We start from the raw sequence: 22,690 nt of genomic DNA, 5'->3' as shown, positions 1-22,690 counted from the left end.
CCGTCCTGTCTGCTGAGTGTTCCCAGTGCTCTTTTTTTTTTGATTCACCGACTTCAATCTGTTGCCCACTTGCTTCAAGCCCAGAATACTCCAGGACTCTGGTCCAGTTTGATCAACCCATGGATGTGGAAGGGTAGACTTCACACCATGAGCTGGGGTTATGGTAACAGTGCAAACCAATGTTTTAATGAGGTGGGAGCTGTTGTGGTTGGAAAAACATTTTCAATCTTACTAATACTCCTTTTAGTTGGTTAGGTAAAATTATTTCGAATTTTACAACACAGAAATGGGTCATTCAACCCAAGACCTACACTAATGTTTATGCTCCGCATAAGCTTCTCCCCATCCCTCTTCATCTAACTTGATCAGAACAATCTTCTATTCTTTTCTCCCTTTTATACTTACCTAGCTTCCACTTAAATACATCTCTGTTATTCATCCTAATCACTCCGTGCAGTAGCACATTCTAACCACTCCATGGGTATAACATTTTCTCCTGAATTCCTTATTGGATTTATTGGTGGCTAGTTTTGGAAGTGAAAGCCTCTCTATGTCTACCCTACTGCCTTCATAAATCTACAGATTTGTGTTAGATGACACCTCAACCTTTTCTTTCCTAGAGAAAAGAGGAGCAGCTTTCTCAGGGCCATTGTTGCCTCTGTTATGGCCAAGTGTGCTGAACTATGAACAATTAGTGCAGAATGATGGGTAGCTAGTTCAGTGCAGGCTGTTTCCCAATTTACAGTTGGTCTTGGATGTCTTACTGCAGCTGTACAGGGCCGGAGTGTGACCACACCTGGAGTAGTGTGGGCAGTTTTGGTCTCCTTACCTAAAAAAGGATATACTTTCCATAGAGGGAGTGCAGCAAAGGCTCACCAGACTGATTGCTGGGATGGCAGGTATGAGAGATTGGGCTGACCAGGTCTGTATTCACTGGAGTTTAGGAAAATGAGAGGGGATATCATTGAAACATATAAAATTTCAACAGGGCTGGACAGACTGGATGCAGGGATGATGTTTCATCTGGCCGGGGGGTGGGGGGTGGGGGGGGGTGGTGGGGGGGTCAAGAACAAGGGATCACAATCAGGGTAGGCCATTTAGGACTGAGATGAGGAGCATCTTCTTCACCCATGGGGCAATGAACCTGTGGCATTCTCTACCACAGAGGGCTGTGGAGGCCAAGTCACTGAACATATTTAAGAAGGAAATAGATAGATGTCTGGACTCTAAAACCATCAAGGGGTATGGGGAGAGAGCAGGAGTATGGCGTTGAGATAGAGGATCAGCCAGGATCATATGGAATGGCCAAATAGGCTCGAATGATCGAATGACCTGCACCTGCTCCTGTTTTATATGTTTCTATGTAAAAGCACAATTAAAATCAAGTCTAAAACAATGGTTGGGGAATAATCATTGGATTACACATTATTGGCAATGAATTTCACTTACAGCCAGAAAATATTGGAAAATTATGGCAGTCATTCAGGGATTCCTTCAGCCCTGTGATGAAGACAGCACTGGAGAAGGAACGTGACGGGTTGTACTTTATCTGTGCATGCCACTTCCTGACAGCAGAACTGGAAGTGGGCGGCACTCCCACTCTCATGTCGGGAGCGGGCTCCCAAGTGATTCCAATTAAAATTTAAAGTGCCAGCGGTGGGCACGGGAGGCACGTGTGATCAGGTAGCACGGGAAGCGTTTCATTGGTGAAACCCTCCGTCAGCTGACGATGCGGCAGGTTTTAGGCGGGCTATAAAAGAGCCTTGTAGAGAAACAGGGAAACTCTGCTTCATGGCCATCACTTTCCCATCAAACTCCATTGTCTCAGGAATCTTGTTTATTTTTTGGGTTCAACAGACCATGACCTTCACGCCCTCCCGAACTCTCCTCCCATCACTCTCTACCTTATTATTTGTTGTCATTCACCAACCCCCATTGTGATATCCAATATTGCCTGAGGTTAGGCAGGCTCCACCCTCTGCCCTCTCTTGGATCCCTCTTCCACTAAGAAGCTTGGGTGGAGCAGTGACAGTAGCGTATACCTTTTGGGTTGAATGGTGTTGTAAAATTCAAAATAATTTTATGTAATCAATTAAAAGGAGTATTAATGGTGGGGAGACGGTGGTAAGAGTTGCTAGACTAGTAACTAAGAGACCCAGGCATGGGTTCAAATCCCACCATGGCAACTGGTGGAATTTGAATTCAGTTAATAAATCTGGACATATAAAACTAGTCTCAGTCATGGTGATGATGACACCATCTTCAATTGTTGTAAAAACCCATCTGGTTCACTAATCCTCTTTAGGGAAGGAAATCTGCCATTCCTAACCTGGTCTTGCCTACATGTAACTCCAGACCCACAGTTGTCTGATTGACTCTTAACTCTGAAATGGCCTCTTGGTTCAAGGGCAATTTAGGGATGGGCAACAAATGCTGGCCTTGCCAGTGATGCCCACATCCCATGAAAGAATTTTTAAAAAGTGTAGTTGCTCAATAAAACCCCACCTGTATTTACATCTGAAACATAAACAGGAGCTCTTTTGTTAACAATAAGTGCCATTGTGGGAACATTGCTAGAAAAGAAAATTCACAGGATTTTTTTCAATTTTATTTACGTTTTCTACTATTCATCTTCAATATAAAAAAAAAACCATCTTAATAAATCAGTCTGTCAATTTGATTTTTTTTTAAGTTAAGCCTCAGGATTGTCCACACTCTGACAAATACAAAATTTGCATTCATTTTGTTCAAAAACAGTATTTTTTTTGTAGAACAAAACATGGTGGGAGCATGGAAGGAATTGTAAGATGGGCTGTTCAAATAATGCAAACTTTCTGGTGCTGCACATTTGATTATCAGTGTGTTTCAGTGAGATCACATCTGTGCAAAAAGGTTCTGCTTTCATCAACATATGGCTGACTTCTGTTTCCAACTGAAGGAGTGAATGATTGCAGAGTAAGGAATGTAATTAATGCATAAGTGCTGGTAAACTCAAGTGCCTAATCGTTCTGTGTCTCTGTGTGGATGATATTATTGTAACAATAATTAGGTTTGAGCTCTGTTCGAGCTCTGACTCTGTCCAGCTCTGACCACCTGAATTTAGGAAGGGTGCCAATACCTTGGAGAGGGTGTAGAGGCGACTTTACTTGAATGGTATCAGGGATGAGGCACTTCGGTAATGTGGAAAACATAATGAAACTGGAAGTGTCCTCTTTAGAGCAGAGAAAGTTAAGGGGAGACTGAATTAAAGGTGTTCCAAACTTTGAAGGGTTTTGATATGGTGCACAGTTTCCATGGGCAGGAGGGTCATTCATCAGAGAACACATATTTAAAAACATATTTAAAACTCCGGGAGAGGGAAGATGAGGAGAATCTTTTTACACGACAAATTGTCATCTAGTGCCTGAAAGGATGACGGAAGAAAATTCATTAGTCGCTTTTAAAAGGGAATTAGATAAATACTTGAAGAGAAAAAAAAATGCAGGGCTGTGGGGAATGAGCAGAGGCAGAGGGACTAATAGGATAGCTCTTTCAAAGAGCCAACACAGGCACGATGGGCCAAATGGCCTCCCTTCTGTATGATTCTACAATTTTATCAGAGCACGTGCGTCTACTGAACCTCTGAAAGTAGGGAGAGCGGTAAATTAGACAAATACTCCACAAAGCATTGAAAAACGTTTATGAGCATTCACTTTCCCAAATGTGTCTCCTAAAGCGGACTTCATTCAGCTAATAAAACAAGCCACTGCTCTTATCCCTGGACTTAATTGGATGAACAACAGCTGGAAGATGGGATGGCATTTAGTTTCATTATACTGCTCTAATGACCCTGAAATAATGAGATTAACAGGATTACCATTTCATAATTAAAACAGTGTCAAAGCTGATTCCCCAATAATAATTTGATTTAATCAGTTTGTTTGAGTAGAAGGTACAAACTGAAGTCAAGTTCATTATGCGAGTGAAGGAAAAACCAAAGGAACACTGAGTTCTGACAGTGAAATTTTACTGTATTTTCTGCAAATTACTTTTAAAGTTAAACAGGTTTCACTCCAGTTCCAGACTGACTGCACCACAGAAACAGGCCATCCAGCCCAACTACTCCACAACCAGCCTCTTCTTACTGTATTTCATCTAACTCTATCCATATATCATCTATTCCTATCTCCCTCATGGATTTATCTCTTTTCCTCCTTAACTGCATCTTTGTCTTTCCCCTCAACTATTCCTTATCTTAGCAAGTTCCACATTCCCACTGCCCTCCGGATAAAGAAATTCCTCCTGAATTTATTGGTAACTGTCTGACAAATATGGCCCCTGTTAGTAGATTGTCCCACAAAAGAGGGCATGGAATTATATCACATAGAATTCTATAGCACAGAAACAGGTCATTCAACCCAACTGGTCCATACTGTTTGTTTCTTCTCTTCATTGAACTATTCTTCTATTCCTTTCTCCCTCGTGTGCTTATCTAGCTTCCCTTAGATGTGTCTATACTATTTTGCCTCAACTACAAAAACAAGACATCATCACCAGTTCTGCTGAGGTCATTGGAAGTCCTATTGTGGGACTATCTTGTGTGCGCCAGTCCAAATATGAGTTGGCAGATTCCCTTGAAGGACATTAGAAAACCAGTTAGGATTTTTTTCAAGAGTCCAGCAGCTTTCATGGGTATTCTGTGATGCTATCCAACACCATTTCTTTTACTGTTTGATGGGATGTGGGCAACATTGGCAAGGCCTGTCCATGCCAATCCCAAAATTGCCCTTGAACTGAGTGGCTTACTAGGCCATTTCAGAGGACAATTGATATGGATCTGGAGTCACAGGCCAGACCAGCAGATTTCCTTCCCTAAAGGATATTAGTGAACCAGATGTGCTTTAACAGCAATCACTGATAATTTAATGGTCACTATTACTGAGGCTAGCTTTCTATCCTACATTTAATTAATTGAATTTAAATTCCACCTGTTGCCATGGCAGGGTTTGAACCCATGTCACCAGAGGATTAGCCTGGGCCTCTGGCTTACTACGGCAGTGACATTACCATTACACCACCATCTCCCTTCCATTGATCACATTTAGCCTGCTCAGCCATTTTGTGAAGGAATCCGTGTAAAGATAAACAGCCATAATGAAGGGTAAAAGAGTTATTTTCCTATAAATAGAAGCTTAGAGAATTTAAAAAGATTCATTTTTTTAAGAAAAAAGGTCAAACGCAATTCATAATGCCTAACTACACATCCAGACATGTACGGATCTGTCTTTTACAGGAATGAGAGAATATCTAATAAGAAAGACACACACTCAAAAATACTCACGAGCAAATTCAGGATTTGATAAAACGAGTTTATACTGATAACCCTAGACCACACTTAATCGGAATTTTTTGTTTTACAACCTAGAACCATGTTATAATCTTAAAAACAGATTGCTGATAAATGCAAATCAACCACCAAGAATGTACAGGCTTCCATAGCTTACGTAGAATTTGACAGTTACATTAATTTCCTTAGAGTCAAAAAGGCCATTCCTTAAGTAGAAAGTGACAGTGATCAAACCAAATTTGGAACATAAAATAGGAGGAACCTATTTACCGTTAAGAGACCACCCATATAAGTAAGAAATTAATTATGCAGCCCAAGACATACTTAGTATTGAGAGCATGCCTTAGATCATCAGATTCACTTGATGAGCTCAGGCATCTCTTACTCACTAGGAGATTAAGGCAGACGTTACTTTCATATTTCATGGATATCCTACTTAAAATATTTTTACTGGAAATTAAAATTTAAAACTGGATTCTCCATCAGAAATAAGATTGCACCTTCTCTCTTTCTCCTAGAATCCATTTAATGTTGCGATTGACTGTTTCCACCTGACTTTGGGTTGCAATTCGGTTCTGTAACAAACTTCTGTATATTTTAGGACTCGTATTGTCTCACAATGGGCTTTCGGCTGGGCCGCTGCATCTCCCGTAGCATGTCCCACCACGACGGGGCCGTAAAATCTCGGCCACAGGGGGGGAATCGCCCCAGATTTGCATGAATTGCGGTAGAGGGCGTGGAAAAAGATGTTTTGCCCACTGGCCGCAATCGTGGCTTTTCGCGCCATATCCTCTGCTAACCGACGCATCCCAGCTCCTTAATAATGCATTCACGGAAGACACTCCGGATCGCTGCGGGCGGGCTCGGACTTACCCACCACGCCGTGACCTCAGCGCTTCCTCACTCCGGGCGCCATATTGAAAGCGCACCAGAGCACATGCCTACTTCATGTCTACAGACCTGGACTGCTCCAGGCGACCGGTGACCCCAAAAGAAAAGAAGACGGCAACCCTCAAATTTATGACGCCTCTCTTGTGCGCCTGTTGGGTGCAGTGTAAGGCGCCGCAGTGCCCTCTATCCCCGCTCCAACAGCAGGAGGTTCACTAGAGTCACTAATTGGGCCTGGGAGGTGGTGGCAGCAATGGTCAGGGCCATCGGAGCACAGAGGAGGTCAGCCACCCAGTGCAGGAAAAGAATGAATGCACTTATCCGTTCCGCCAGGGTAGGTCAACCATCTCGTCACTCTCAACTCGCACACTTACAAACCCATCGCACATCCACAGGGATCTCACAACTCAAGGGACAACACCACTAACTCTCACACACACCCTCACATCTCCATCAGGCTCATATCCTCTGGAACTCGCCGTCCTCATCCTGTCCATGGCTCCACTCATAACACAAACATTCCACGCAGTGCCATGTGTCCTGCTCACACTCTGTCCATCTGCTTTGAGGCAGGAGAAGCTGGCTCACACCAGCAGGGGGAGGTCCCAGACTGGGGGGTGGAGTGGCCCACATTAGGCCCCTCACTCACTTTGAGGAGCGTGTCATTGTGCTGACTGGTGAGGACATGGACCGTGCCTGCGACGACGGTGAGGTCAGCGGCGAACACTCTCGTGAGGATCCTGCATCACATCTCAAAGTACCTGTGAGTGCTCTCTTTCTCTTGCTTATGACTCTGCTGCTATGCGCTAATTATCTCTACTTTGGTTCACAGGGAGCTCTGCCAAGCGACCGACGCCCTCAGCTAGCTAGTCTCTCAGCTCCATACAGGTCCTCACCTCCAGCGAAGAGGACATCTTCTCCATTGAAGAGCTGGAAATAAGCAGCCTGGAAGACCCGTCACAGCCCTTACCCACATCCTCCACCAGCGCAGAGATACACACCTTGGTGGGACCTAGATCTACAGCAGGCTCGGGTTCACAATCTGCTGGTCACTGCATGGACATGCGTCCGCAGCAGGAGGAGGCAGGTTCATGTGAGCTCCCCGGCACTCGGAGGACTGCTGGAGAAGAGGCATCTGTGAGGTCCGAGTCAGATAACGGGCCTCTGGATTCGGCCTTCCAACTCATCGTGGAGAGTCAGCAGAAGGCGGGGAAACATCACACAGAGCTGTTGGAACCCCTCAACAGAGTGGTGTGTGAGCCAGAGGGGTGCATCTGCCTGCTCTTTGATGAAGTGGTGCCCACATTTGCGTAAATGGAGGTCTCCATGGGAAGGATGATGGACGCCATGGAGACCCTGGTCCAGCAGAACGCGGAGGTGCACACATACCTGCACTCCATCGCAGTAGCCGTGGCTGAGTTCCTGCAGTGGCAATGCGAGGGGGATACGGTACACCTTAACATCCCTCTAGATGGTCCTTCCCCTCAGATCACAGGTGGTTGCACGGGTGAACACATGTTTCACTTTATAATCTGAAAAGATATTCACTTTCACTGAATAATGTGTAATGTTGTCTTTCAGTTTCTTTGACAGAATTCGCAAGTCCTTCTCCCGCATCCCTGCACCCGACACCACCCCACACCCACCACACTGGCAATTCAGCTGCATGCAGCTAGACCACAAGTAATTCTGGAGGGAAACGTATGTGTGTCAGGGCCTTTCGGAGCCTCGTGTAAGCACTCTCCCATGCACGTGGAGCCTTCATCCATCATACTCATCTCACTATCCTGAGCATTTTCAATGTAACCTGGCAGGATTCTCTTTCCGTTGTCCACCTGAGCTGACCTGCATCTCGGCCAACCAATTATGTCACTCCCATGCAGGACCTGTGTCCATGCAAAACAAGGCTTCACTCACTCTCAATTTTGGAAACCATGGTCATGGTAAAGATCTTGATTAGCTCCCCCATCCTTTCCCCCTTACCCAGTCCCCCATGCCTTTCCCCTATCACTCTTGACTCCCCTGGCATCACTTTCCACCTCCCCACCGTCACCTACAAACCACATCCCTTTTCATTCCAGGATGTCCAGGTGAACGTGCACATTCCCTACCTTCCTGAGCATCCCACCCCCATCCACACTGACCTCCTCCTTCCCACCCCAGGGTCTGTGTCTGCCTCTGAGCCCCCACCAACCACCCTCACCATCCCTTCTGCCATTACCAAAGCACCTTCACTGTCCTACCCTACCAGCCCCCTTTGCCCCCTCTCACACTCACCATTCCCTCCTAGCACACCCACCCCGAGTTCTCTCCCCAGGAGACAGTCATTGACTCCACAGACCTCATGCTTGCCCGTTCACCTGGACATCTCTCACCCACCCACCTTACTCCCTCCTCCACCCTTACCCCCTCCTCCCCCTCCCCCACAACCCCGGGCAACTTCCTCCCTCCGAACTGCTTCCTCTCTCCCAGTCACCTTCCCCCCCTCTAAACTCCCTCCTCCCCGCCCTGGACACCTTCCCCCCTCCAAACCCCCTCCTCCCTCAACACCTTTCCGCCTCTGAACTCCCTTCCTTACAACTTCTCCACACTCCCCTTACATCTTCCACCGCACCTTACCCCCATCTCCCCACTTCCTGCATTCTACCCCGTTATGCCCTCCCACCCTGCCATACTCCCTTCTCACCCTTCCCAACCTCAACCTCCCCCGACACTTTCATTCCCCCTCCCTCCCAAACTCACCCCCCCACCCCCAGCCACGGTACACCTTCCTCTCCAACTCACAGCTGGACCTTCCTCTCCTTCTAGGCCCTCGTCGATTGTCTGTACCAGCCCAAGGCCAAGACCTTGATGTTCCAAAGCAGACCCGAGATATCAACGGAGACCTCCCGCCTTCCGAGAACTGCCTCGTGGAGGAGCCATGTCCATGAGAATCCACCCAGTGTGCGATGCACGTGTTCCTGCAGGTTCCAGTAGCTGTAGGGCTCCAGCATCATCTTCTTGGATGTTCGTGATCTGAGCAAGGCCCTAACGGTAAGTCCCGACTCCTGCACGTCACGCTTCTCCAGACGTGTTCTGGGCCAGCGTGTCTTCCCGGGATAACAGTAAATCAGGTGTGGGGGGGGATGATTCCGGCCGGGCCTTACTCTGCATCCCATTACCAGGATGCAAACCATGTCCACGCCAGCCTCCAGCAAGGTTTGTGCTCCGCCATGGAGAACACCATCAGATGATCCTGCTGTTATTTCACACCGGGGTGAAACCGATTTCTGCCCCTCATGCTGAATTAACCCCACCCCCCCCTACCACCACCATGACACCTGCTGCCAATGGGACCGGACAATTCCGCCCATGGTCCTCTGTTTCGCTAACTCAAGAACCCGACTTTGTATTCCCTTGGGAAGTACCTTAGTGAAAAGTAGCCTGGACCCTGATAATAACCAGGAAATTACAATCTGACTTTAACTGTTTGGAAAGGCTATCTGGGGGACAACCTTGGCTGGCTCCTTTCCTTTGGGGAGTCCTTCAGCGCAGTCCTTCAGACACATTTAAGCATGTTTGGGATCAGACTTTCTCTACCTGAAGTTAAGGGGAATTATCTTAGAGGTACTCCTGATCTGGGATTGTCCCAGCAACGGGCTCGGACCATAGGACACCACAATTCAGTGAGATCATTGACTGATCTTCTACCACAGTATCATCTTCCTGCTCTAATCCCATATCCTTCAATTCCCTTAATATCCAAAACTTTAGATCTCTGTCTTGAATAAACTCAATGACTGAGCATCCAGCTCTCTGGGGTAGAGCGTTCCAACATTTCACAATGTCTTCAGTGAAGAAGTTTGCCCTCTCAATTCTAAGTGGTCAGCCCCTTGTTCTGATGCATTTGCTATAGTTAAGCCCGCAGCTGCGTGTAACAGTTTTCTTACATGTCTTAATGGGCTCCATCCTGCGCTCAAATTCACCTGTGAAAGGGAGCAGTCAAATAACTCTCCTTCCTTGATGTACTAGTTGAGGCCAAGGGATTCTCTACCATGGTCTACCACAAGCCCACCTTGACTGGTCAATATGTGCGTTGGGATTCTTATCGTTCCACACACTATAAGATTGGTCTCAATGGCAACCTTGCACATGGGGCCTGAGCCATTTGCTCACCGTGCAAGTTTGGTGCTGAAATAGGGCACCTCAAAGGCATCCTGCAGGATAATGTCTATCCTGATCAGATCATTTCATGCTGTGTATCACACACACTCATGAACCGGCCTAAGGACATCACTTTCGGTCCTAAAAAGTGCCCACTTTACCTCAGATTACCCTGGAAGGGCAAGGTATCTCAAAATTTGAGCAACAGGTAAATACGGCTGCAGTAGCAACATGAGTGGTATTGACCACTAACAGGATGCTGCCGTCAATCCAAAAAGACACTCTGCTTATCACACAAATGAGTAACGTGGTATATGAATTTCAGTGCCAGTGTGATGCTAGGTATATAGACCGTCCATCCCAAAGACTGGCGGATCATATCAAATAGCTGCTGTTCGCAACGGGCAGGGTACAGACTGTACCCAACCAGCCCGTGCTTGCAAAACTCAAAACACACTGTCCAACATTAGATGTCATTTCGTGATTGGACAACATTTGGTAAATAATCCTCAATGTGATAAGAATTACGCTGACAGCCAATTTAAGGTTGTCAGTCAGGCTTGCAGTGTAGTACATTTGCGTGTACTGGAAGCTACTTATGGCTAAAGCGGCCTGGGAAAACAGGTTCAAAGGCAAGACGGTAGAGAGGCAGTGTCAGATATTTAAGGGGACATTTAATAACTCCTAACAAAAATATATTCCATTGAGAAGTACTGTGCAAATAGGATGCATCATCTATGGTCAACTAAGGAATTTAAGGATGGTATCAAATTGAAATAAAAGGTATACAATGCTGCAAAAATTAGTGGTAGGCCAGAAGATTGAGAACATTTTAGAAACTAACAAAGGATGACTAAAAGAAAATAAAGAGGAAGAAATCAGATCATTAGAGAAAACTAGCACGGAATATAAAAACAGACATCAAAAGCTTCTACAAGTATATAAAAAGGAAGAGAGCAGCAATAGTGAGTGTTAGTCCCTGAAAGGATGAGACTGGGGAATGAATAATGGGAAACAAGGAAATGGCAGAGTCTTTGAACAAGTATTTTATAAATGTCTTCAAAGTAGAAGACACAAAAAGGAAGGATAGTAGATGCACTGCAGCAACTCAACAAGATACCTTTGACAGCACCTTCCAAACCCGCGACCTTGACCAACTAGAGAAGGAAAAGGGCAGCAGAGACATGGGAACACCAACACCTGGAAGTTCCTCTCCAAGTCTCTCACCACCCTGACTTGGAAATATTTTGCCTTCACTGTCACTGGATCAAAACCCTGGAACTCCCTTCCTAACAGCACTGTGGGTGTACCTACACCACATGGACTGTAGCAGTTTAAGAAGACAGTTCACCACCTTCTCAAGGGCAATTAGAGATGTAATAAAAAATTCTGACCCAGCCAACGATGCCCACATCGCGTTAAATAATTTTTTTTAAAGTAAAAAACTATGGGACAAAGGCTGACAAGTCCCTTGGACCTGATGGCTTGCATCCTACAGTCTTAAAGGACATGGCTGTAGAGATAGTGGATGCATTGGTTGTAATCTCCCAAAATTCTGGAAAGGTCTCAGCGGGTTGGAAAGTTGCAAATGTAACATCACTTTTCAAAAAAGGAGGGGGACAAAATTAAACTATAGACCTACATCTAATATCCGTAATTGGAAACATTTCAGGATCCAGTATGTAGCAAGACATTTAGGAAATCATAATACGATCAGGGAGAGTCGATACAATTTTCAGTCAACGTGGCCTGTACTCGCGAAATTCTCTTCCCCAGAAAGCACTGGAGGATGGATACCTGAACGTATTCCATGTTGAGTTACACAGGTTTTGATTGACAAGGGAGTCAAAGGTTATGTGGGCCAGGCAAGAAAGTAAAGTTAAGGCCACAGTCAGGTGAGCTATGATCTTATTGAATGGCAGAGCAGGCTCGATGGGCTGAATGACCTACTCCTGCTCCAATTTCTTACAACCTGATGATCTGATGTTTCCCCTGTCCTCCTGAGAGTCTACTGGCGCTACCAAGTTCAGAGTAAAACAGTTGTTTCGGGAGTCTGGTGTCAGGCATATGAATGACATGTCCCACCTAACAGAGCCGGTTTTGAGTGATTAGCGCCTCGAAGCTGGGCATGTTGGCTTGGGAGAGGACACTGCTGTTGGACTGTCTTTCCTGCCACCGGATTTGGAAGATTTGGCAAAGGCACCACTGATGGCACTTCTCCAACGCTTGGATATTTCTGCTGTAGATTATCCAAATTTCGGAAGCATATTGGAATGCTGGGATCACTGCTGCCTGGTAAATCATGGCCTTCGATCTGGGGCGAGATCCTGGTCCTCAAAGACTCTTTTTGTCAGTCAGCCGCAGGCTGAGCTGACACATTGAAGGTGATGATGAATTTCTTTGTCAATGTCTGCCTTCATTGAAATACAGGCATTGGAGGGTTATTGAGGTAGCCATGTGTAAAAGCTGATTTAGCATAGAAAGTTGACACTGGATTATTTCTCAGTTTGTGATTGTATCTTTACCAATACTGATGCAACCTGTTCACAGCAAGGATCAATAATTCCTTAAACAAGCAAGTCACCTCCGTGGTATATCGCCCTTCAATTCTGCAATCCCAATTTCTAATTTAATCAGCTATCCAAACGCTCAGCTACGCCAACACGAAATTGGGGCCGAAATGCAATAAAGTGTGAATATTTATTCAGCTGTGTGTGTGGCAGCCGTGGTTCAGTTAGTTACATGTTTGCCTCTAAATCAGAAGAAGAGCTTTCATGCCCCATTCCAGAATTTGAGCACAAAACCTAGATTGGCCCTCCCAGCGCTGTAGTGATAGGATGCTGTGCCGACGAGGGTGTTTCCTTTTGAAAGAATTGTTGAACCCTGACCTTCGATTTGGGGTGACCCTCTCAGGTCATTGTAAAAGATTCCATGGCACCAATTCAAAGAAAAGCAGGGGTGTTTTCCCCAGTGCCCTGGCTCTTAATCCACATTGCTAAAACCCCAAGTTGTCTCGTCATTATCACGTTGCTCTTCGAGGGAGCTTGCCGTGTGCAAACTGGCTGCTGCTTTTCCTTCATGACAACAGTGACTACACTTCAAAAGTACTTCATTGGTTGTGATGCACTTTGGGTTATCCTGAGGTTGTGAAAGGCGCTGTGTGAATGAAAGCCTTTCTCTCGTTTTCTCCACACCACTGTTGAATACAGCTGAGATGGATAAAAGCACAAAGTCACAATTCCGTGTGTGAAACGCAGGCCAGGATGGCTCAGTGGCCCCATCATACGTGGGTTGATATTAATGACTTGCAACAATGTCTAACGTGTTCTGTGATTATGGCAATTAAGTCATTTTACACAGTCCAGCTTCGAAACACTCAGAAACAGTTAAACGCTGTTTTTTAGCAGAACAGTCAAGGCCAAATCAAAACAAAGACAAAATACTGCGGATACTGGAAATCTGAAATAAATTTTTTTTTTTTAAAATGCGGGAAAACTCAGCACCGGCCCAGAGAGAAACCAAGAGAGTTAATGCTTCAAATCAATGACCTTATATCAGAACTGGGAAAAAGTAATTCTGACGCAGGGTTATCCACCTGAAATGTTAATCCTTTTCTCTCTCCACAGATGCTGTCAGACCTGCTGAACACTTCCAGCGCTTTTTGTTTTTATTTCAAGCGAGATTGAATGTTGCCTCTGCAATAAACTGGCTATTAATCTCACAGAGGGTCTGCAATAATATTGAGAGCTCCCACAAGTGGAGATCAAAGAGCCCATTTGTATCTAATGCATTCCACTTACCTGGAACAAAGCCAATATATATACACAGATCTGTTGATTTATTCATTTTCAATACATTTGAGAGTGGAAGCACTTTCATTAAGAGGCCCTGCTGCAAACTCCATTTGCTTCAGTACCTTCCCTCCATCTCCCTCCCTACCCCTCCCTGTCTGAAAGGCAATCTGGCTGGGTTCCACAAGGCGCTGAGAGATGTCACACAAGTACACAATCATGTTTGACACTAGATGTTGTGTGCAGGCTAATTCCCCACAGAGGAACTGAAACGGTTAAGGCAATCAGCAGAGATGTTTTTAAGGGGAAGCTGGATAAGTACGCGTGGGAGAAAGGAATGGAAGGTTATGCTGATAGGGTGAAATGAAGTAAGGTGGGAAGAGGCTTCTGCACAGCATACACACCAGCGTAGAATAACTGAGCTGAATAGCCTGCTCTTGTGTTTTAAAATTTTGTGTAATTCCACAAACATTTCTCACCAACAGGAGGTCAGCGTTGTAATGCACTGTGCGACAGCTATCCCAATGTTTATGTTCTTAATCCTCCTCTATGTGAGGGCCTTCAATATCAGTTGCGCGGTCTTGGAGAAAGTTCTAAGCAGACACCAGAGGATTCCTGCCACCACCCCCAACACCCCCCCACACAAGAGATTGCGTTACAAAGAGGGCACTCACTTCTACATCCAGCTTCCCTGGAGAATGCCCAAGAAAGGCACAGAATGTTGGTTCCCAGAGTCTGATGGAGTGAACTGAACTGGCACTGAGAGGAGGAGGTAGTGCTTGAGCCAGGTTAAAGGTGCTGTATCAATGGTAGTTGTTGCCATTGTTGCTGAGAATCACAGGCTTGTGGAACAAAAAGAAGTTAGGGGAAAAGCAAAACGTGTAACCGAATTTACAGATTTTGGTCCACGCTTCGGTTATGATGACTCGAGAGAAAATGGGAGTGATTTCCTTGCTGCAGAAAAGATTCAAGAGGAGATTTAATAAATGTTCAATAGTACAGGGAGTTTTGACAGTAAATAAAAAGAGTTGCATTGATATAGTGCTTTTCACGGACGGCAGACGTCTCAAAGCCTTTTTTTCAAATTCATTCATGGGATGTGGGCTTCGCTGGCTGGGCCAGCATTTATTGCCCATCCCTAGTTGCACTCGCGAAGCTGGTGGTGAGCTGACCTCTTGACCTGCTGCAGTCCATCTGGTGTAGGTACACCCACAGTGTTGTTTTACGGCCAATGAAGTATTTTTTTGAAGTTGATCACTGCTGTAAGGTAGGAAATGTGGCAGGCAATTTGTGCACAGCAAGCTCCCACCAACGGCAATGTGATAATAACCAGGTAACCTGCTTTTTTGTGATGTGGATTGAGGGATGAAATATCAACCAGGATATACTGGGGATGACTCGCCTGCTCTTCTATGAAATGATGCCATAGAGTAGTTTACGTCCACCTGAGCAGGTAGATACTTGGTTTAATGGTTCAACCGAGAGGCTCAGCACGGCACTGGAGTGCCGGCATGATTTTTTGTGCTCAAGTCTCTGGAGTGGGACTGGAACCTGGACCTTGTAATTCAAAAGCAAGTGAGCCACTCAGAATAAATGAATAAAAAACATTTCCACTGGTGGGTGGATCAATAACCAGAGGGACACAGGTTTAAGATAACTGGCAAATGAACTGTCGGGAAGGTGAAGAAAATCTTCGGTATGCAGTGAGTTGATATGATCTGCAATGATGGTGGAAGCAGATTCAATAATATCATTCAAGGAGGAATTGGATAAATACTTGAAAAACAAAAAAATTGTCGGACTAAGAGGAAAGGGCAGGGTGAATGGGAACAGCTTTTTCAAAGAGCAAGCAGAGGTATGATGGGTCAAATGGCATCCTTCTGAGATGTAAGGTTCGATGATTTAAATTTTAGTTGTTAATTATTATAATGGGAATAAATTTCTGGGAAAAATAAACCTATTTGGAACCTCAACCATGAAGAACCAGAGACTCTGGATGATTCTAGGTGTGAATCTAAGACACACTTTGTGAAGCATATCAGTGATAGGGGAAGATATTTTGCAAACCCATACCCTTGGCAGATAACTTCACTGTCCTGGACACTCACTGCAAAATTATACACTAATTCCCGGTGACTTTCAAACCATAAATTTAACCCAGTAAGTTCTCACTTCAAATTCTAGTTGCCTTCCTGAAAATCACGACTTTAAGTGAAATGACTTTAAACAAATCACTTTATCCCATCAAAACCAATGTAAAAGCTGTAGTTACGTTCGGTAGGATGTTCCTCAACAGAAAAGAAAAACAATAAACATTAAGCTGAAATATCTTACGTTGCTAAATTCCCATATTGGTAAATAAAATCATTTTTAAAAACTACATTTAAAAATATAAAAGAAATATGGAAACTTTCTACTTACCTCCCACTCAATGCTGACCCTGTTCACCACTTATCCTGTTATTCAAACCTCCCGCTCGGCACATATCTCACTTGCTGACCCGCTTGGTCACTGCGGACCCTTCCTCTCACTGACCCTCCGATTTAACCCACCCTGCAACTCCATGACCCTCTGACTTGTGGCCTCCCCTGCTCCCTGACTCATACTCTTGCCGAACCTTGTTCTCGCCAAACCTCCAGCTGCCCAATTCTCCCGCTCGCCGCTTCCCTCTCCTACACCTGCATCCCTGTCCAAGATCCGGGTCTGGATCCGATTCGAAGCTGGAGCGCTGGGGCTGAGAAAGCCTGGAACCCGACGCTGAAGAATTGCCGAGCTGGGGCAGTTATAACCCATGTTTTTTTTTTAAATGCTCCCGCTCACCGCTTCCCTCTCCTGAACCCTTCCTGTGAGCGAGGGCTCTTCAGGTGAACGGCGAGAGCAGGAGGAGCAGCTTCAACTTAAGTCTTCGATTCAAATCGCTTACTAAAAGAAATCTGCGGCATATTTAGCCTCGAATATCCAAAGGAGGAAGATGGTTTGCCCAGGGCTAACTGCTTTTCAAGATGTGACCCTGGAAATAAATAGCTGTGGCAGTGCTAGGGCCCTGGGGGCTTGACAGTGCTGAGGATTGATGGAAATGTGCAGCAGACAGTGATACGGAGCAAAAGTAAAACTCACTCCTGGCTTGACACCCTATTGTTTGTCTTTACAAAGAACGTTGGCTATAACAGGCCCAGCTTGGCTCTTCTGCACCATTGGGACCCTACAACACATGGACTGCAGTGGTTCAAGAAGGCAGCTCACCACCACCACCACCTTCTCAAGGGCAACTAGGGATTGAAATAAATGTTGGCCCGGCCAGCGAAGCCCACACGCCGTGGATGAATTTTAAAAAACTTTCACAACCCCCAAGCTCCGGCTTGAGATCGGATCTGGACCTGGACCCGGACCAGGAATGGGAATGCAGCTTCAGGAGAAGGAAGCGGTGAGTGAGAGACTCAGGGAGCGGGGGCTTTCGAGAGAGCAAGGATTGGCGAGAGGGTGAGTCAGGGAGCGGGAGAGGCCACTCCCAAAATGGCGCCAATCGGGTCTTGCAGCCCTACGGCAGGACTGTGTGAAACAGCTTTAAAACAAATCTTGCGATGCTAAACAGGAATACATGCCCCATTAAATGACCTACTTTAAAGTTCAACAACATTAAACGGGCCAACGTTAAATGGGGACTTACTGTAGAAGGGAAATGGCGAGGAGCCCACTCACAGTTCCCAAAATGCACTTCCTGCAGTCAAAGCTCCCTGGTGTGAGCGAAATTTTATGCATCCAGCCCTCTGTGCCCTGTGCTCAAGAGCAAAGTTTCTCAGTACGAGTTGCTATTGGGGAGCCTCAATCGGCTACTTGTACACTTTGGGAAATTGCAAGCATTGCCCATGATTTCCTGGAATACCCAACTGGTGGGTAAGGCACCATACATGCCAAAGTTCATTGGCTGGTTCCTACGCCAATCAGTAATGCCAACAAAGGAAGCCAGTCATAGGAGACGAAATGTAGGATCTAAAGAAGTGAGCTTCTCCAAACTATGTTCCACTCAACATCTTCCTTGTTTCCACCCCGAGGAACTACAGTTGAGAAAAAGCCAAATGATGAACAAACAACAACGCCTTGCATCTATATAGCACCTTTAACATAGTAAAGACATCCCAAAGTGCTCCTGAGGGGCATCATCAGATAAGGTTTCACACTGAGTTACCTAAGGAGACCTTAGAACTTTGTAAGGTAGATTTTAAGGAGTGTCCCAAAGTAGGAGTGAGGTAGAGGGGGTGGGGAAATTTGGTGAGGGAATTCCCGAGCAAAGGGCCTAGATTGAAAAATAGCATGTTAATGGTAAAGTGAAGAGAATCCAAGCGGCCAAGGAGTTCATCCTGATCAGACTCAGTGCCTACTTTCTCCCAACTGGAACCCTTCCAAAACCTCTTACCCACCTCCAGTAGGATCTTGGTCCCCTTCTTATAAATACTGATGTCGGACTTATTGAGGTCCGAGAGGACAACACCTTCTTTCCTCCAGTGGATGGAAGCCTGAGGGTTGGCTGCGACATCACAGCTGATGTTGACAGAATTCCCTTCCCATGAGTAGTAGGTCACCTGGTTTGAGAGAAACTTGGGAGCATCTGGGGGAGAAAGGACGGAATTAGCAGGGGGGAAAACCAGAAGGCAAGTCACAAAAACAGAGTCACTTTGGCTAGGAGGCTGCAAACATTCTATTTCAAAAGAACGAACTCGATGCAGGGTTATTGGATACAAATCTCGATGTTGTGCTCCCCACGCATCTTTTGTCAGAACTTTTTGAGTAATCGCACAACCTCACACCAAGGTTTCTCGTCCTTGGAGATTAAGATCGCAGGCTGGAAGTGCACAATTCCATGAGCGCGAATCTAATATGGGTTCGGGGGGACAGAAACGGAATTGAGCCAAATCACCACCCCCGCCACCCCCCACCTCCCTCCCTCCATACTGCTCAGTGGATATTTGCGCTGCTAAGGTCTGACGAGGGTCAGCCCAGAAGTTGGGCGTTATGAAACGCTGCACTGTTTTAACTGTTAAACCAAGTGAAGGGCCAAGGCAAATAGAGAAGATCACCAAACAAGATTGAAAAGAGCAAAAAACTACTGCGGATGCTGGAAATCCAAAACAAAAACAGAATTACCTGGAAAAACTCAGTAGGTCTGGCAGCATCGGCGGAGAAGGGTTCTGTTGAAGGGTCATGAGGACTCGAAACGTCAACTCTTTTCTTCTGAGTTCTGTTGAAGGGTCATGAGGACTCGAAACGTCAACTCTTTTCTTCTCCGCCAATGCTGCCAGACCTGCTGAGTTTTTCCAGGTAATTCTGTTTAAGATTGAAAAGAGGTCAGTCAAGAGGTAGCAGCGAGGTGACATTGAGGCAAAAGTTCCGTTTGGGTGCAATCGCTGATTCCAATGGAAATTGTGCCATAAGTTTCGCCCATTTTGAAATGTTTCCCACCAGGCTCACACTCAGACTCATTTGTAAGCTGCCAGATATGAAGCGTGTGGTGACCCAGTTGAAACTGGGCGCTGTTTTAAAAAGTAATTATTTTAAATACATTTATCATTTTAAAAAAAAATTCCTTGGCCTGAATTTTTCAGCGGCGGGCAGGCTCTGCGGGAGTGGGCAGAGGCGGACGCAGAGCCAATCGCCACCTGCGATCGGCTCGGCGCCGCCATTTTACACGGGCGGGCCAATGAAGGCCCGCCCAGCGTACGACATGAGCCGTAGCGCTCAGCGCTACCTGTGGGGGCGGGTGGGAGGAGGGAGAGTCGGGCGTGCATGTGCGCGAAAGAGCGCTTCAATCTCCCTGAAGCACGTTGTCAAGTCTTCGCTGCCAAGGGGCAGGATTTTTCAGTTGGCGTGTGGGGACCGAACCCGGAGCTGCCTCAGGGAGATTGAATCGATATTGAAATAAATAAATAAGTGGAGAAAGAATGTAATTAAACAGGCCCCCTCACGTGGCTGCGTCACACGAGAAGAGGCATGTTTTTCCATCTCTTCATTTAATTCATTAAAGCTTTAGAAAACTTCATCCCCGCGCGTGGATGAGGTTTCTTAAAAAACGTGAAGGCCGCTTGGCCTTTTCACCTGCCCCGCCAGCCCTAAGGTTGGACGGGCAGCGTTAACAATGACATCAATTACTTCCTTAAAGGCCTTAATAGGCCGTTTAAATATCGGCAGGCGCGCAGCCGACTCCGGCGTGTGCCTGCCGAGCGAAACCTCGCACGCCCGCCGCCATCGCGCGTCATTTTACGCATTGGCGTGTCGGGTCTGCCCCCTACACACCGACATGAAAAATCCTGCCCCTCGGTCCAGCGAAGACTGACCACGTGATGCAGTTCGATTATTAGAGCTGATAATGGGGCTTATCACAAAATAAATAAACTTTTTCCAATCGCAGGGCCAAGCCACCGTCTGTGAGTAACCTGAGTTCGAGGATGACGTTTACAAAATGTACCAAGCCATTTTCTAGTTAGGGTGCAGTAGTCAGCTATTTTAGTAAAATGAAATGAAAAAACCATTCAAACATTTGAAAACTTATCCATCAGTGTCCTTTGCGCTGAAAAATTATTGGTCAGTTTTTGGAGCCTCCTGTAAGGCCTACAGGTGATGGCAATTAGCAGAAAACCCCAATGTTGTGGGCAGACCCTGATTTCAGGCGATATTTTTAATTTTAAAGCGAGCGCAAAGGATCGCGGAAACCTGAGCTGCGCGGAACAAAGTTTGTGCTTAACGTCGGTGGTGTTTTGTACCATCTGCGCTTCTACTGGGGGAAGTGGGGCAGAGAAACAACAGAACAGCCGCGTGGAAATTTCACACCACTGAGTTGGAGTTTCCATCGCTCAGAACAGATTTTCTGGTCGTTATCGCATCGCTGAAAGCGGGATCTTGCTTTTCTTTATTTTTTTCATGGGATGTGGGCATTGTTGGGAAGTCAGCATTGGTTACCCACCCCTAATTGTCTTTGAACTGAGTAGCTAGCTGGGCCATTTCAAAGGGTAGTTAAGAGTCAACTGCATTGCTGTGGGTCAGGAGCCACATGTAGGCCAGGCCTGGAAAGGACGGCAGATTTCATTCTCTAAAGGACATTAGTGAACCAGATGGGTATTTACAGCCCTCAATATAGTTTCATGGCCACCATTGCTAAGACTAGCTTTCAATTCTAGATTTATTAATGGAATTTAAATTCCACTAGCTACCATGGTGGGATTTGAACCCTTGTCCCCAAAACATTAGTCTAGCCTCTGGATTACTAGCCCAGTGACATTACCACTATGCTACCATATTCTCCCTCAAATGTGCAAACTGGCTACCCTGCCTCCTATATTACAACAGGGACTAAACTTCAAAATTACTTCATTGGCTATGAAGTTCTTTGGACATCTTGAGATTGAGAAAGGTGGTATAGAAATGCAAGATCTTTATTTTAAAAAAAAACTAAATGCTAAGTATGGTAGGGTCAGAAACTGGTTGGATGTATTCCCAGAGGTTTAATCTTTTCTCCCCATCTCCAATACATGTGGTTTGCACAACTTAGTAGAACAAGGGCAGTGGGTGGATGGGAACACCATCATCTCCAAGTTATCTTCCAAGTCACACCTAACTCAAACTTGGAAATATATCATGGTTCCTTCATTATTTCTTTTTTTTAAATTCTTTCATTGGATGTGGGTATGACTGGCCAGTCCAACATGCATTGTCCATCTCTAATTGTCCTTGAGAAGGCGGTGGTGAGCCACCTTCTTGAACTGCTGCCGTCCTTGTGGTGTAGGTACACCCAGAGTACTGTTAGGATTTTGACCCAGCGACAGTGAAGGAAGGGCGATATAATTCCAAGTCAGGATGGTGTGTGGCTTGGAGGGGAACTTCCAGGTGGCGGTGTTCCCATGTGTCTGCTGCCCTTGTCCCTCTAGGTGATAGAGTTTGCAGGTTTGGAAGGTGCTGTTGAAGGAGCCTTGGTGAGTTGCTGCAGCGCACCTTGGAGATGGTACACACTGCTGCCACTGTACGTCGGCGGTGGGGGACGTGAATATTTAAGGTGGTGGATAAGGTACCGATCATGTGGGTTGCTTTGTCCTGGGTGGTGTTGGGCTTCTTGAGTGTTTTTGGAGCTGCACTCATCCAGGCAAGTGGGGAGTATTCCATCACACGCCTGACTTGTGCCTTGTGGACGGTGGACAGGCACTGGGGAGCCAGGAGGTGAGTTACTCGTCGCAGGGTTCCTAGCCTCAGACCTGCTCTTGTAGCCACAGTATTTATATGGCTAGTCCAGCTCAGTTTCAGGTCAATGGTAAGCCCCAGGAAGTTGACGGCTGAGTCAAAATCCTTTACTGCCAGCCTAAGAATACTGTAAGAGTGCCTTAACCACACAGACTGCAGCAGTTCAAGAAGGTGGCTCATGGCCACTTTCTCAAGGGCAATTAAGGATGGTCAAGAATTGCTGGCCCTGCCATCAATGCCCACATCCCGAGCAGGAATATTTACAAAGCAACACAAAATCTGTGTCTATCTTTAATGCGGAGATATAAGAGATTGCGAA

The 22,690-nt window shown here is 46.0% G+C and overlaps 1 protein-coding gene across 3 annotated transcripts in view; it reads right to left on the bottom strand.

Annotated features, from left to right (window-relative positions):
* ncam2a (neural cell adhesion molecule 2a) overlaps nt 1–22,690 on the bottom strand; it is a 1,392,794-nt gene that overhangs the window by 300,683 nt on the left and 1,069,421 nt on the right. For all 3 annotated transcript variants that reach the window (XM_078560368.1, XM_078560369.1, XM_078560370.1), the window contains exon 10: nt 18,567–18,754. In XM_078560368.1, coding sequence (XP_078416494.1) covers nt 18,567–18,754 — 188 coding nt within the window. The remainder of the gene's footprint in view (nt 1–18,566; nt 18,755–22,690) is intronic.

This window comes from Cetorhinus maximus, chromosome 16, assembly GCF_964194155.1.
Source record: "Cetorhinus maximus chromosome 16, sCetMax3.hap1.1, whole genome shotgun sequence".
NCBI classification, from domain to species: Eukaryota; Metazoa; Chordata; class Chondrichthyes; order Lamniformes; family Cetorhinidae; genus Cetorhinus; species Cetorhinus maximus.
The sequence above is the reverse complement of the archived record's forward strand: the minus strand, read 5'-3'. Positions and strand labels throughout refer to the sequence as shown.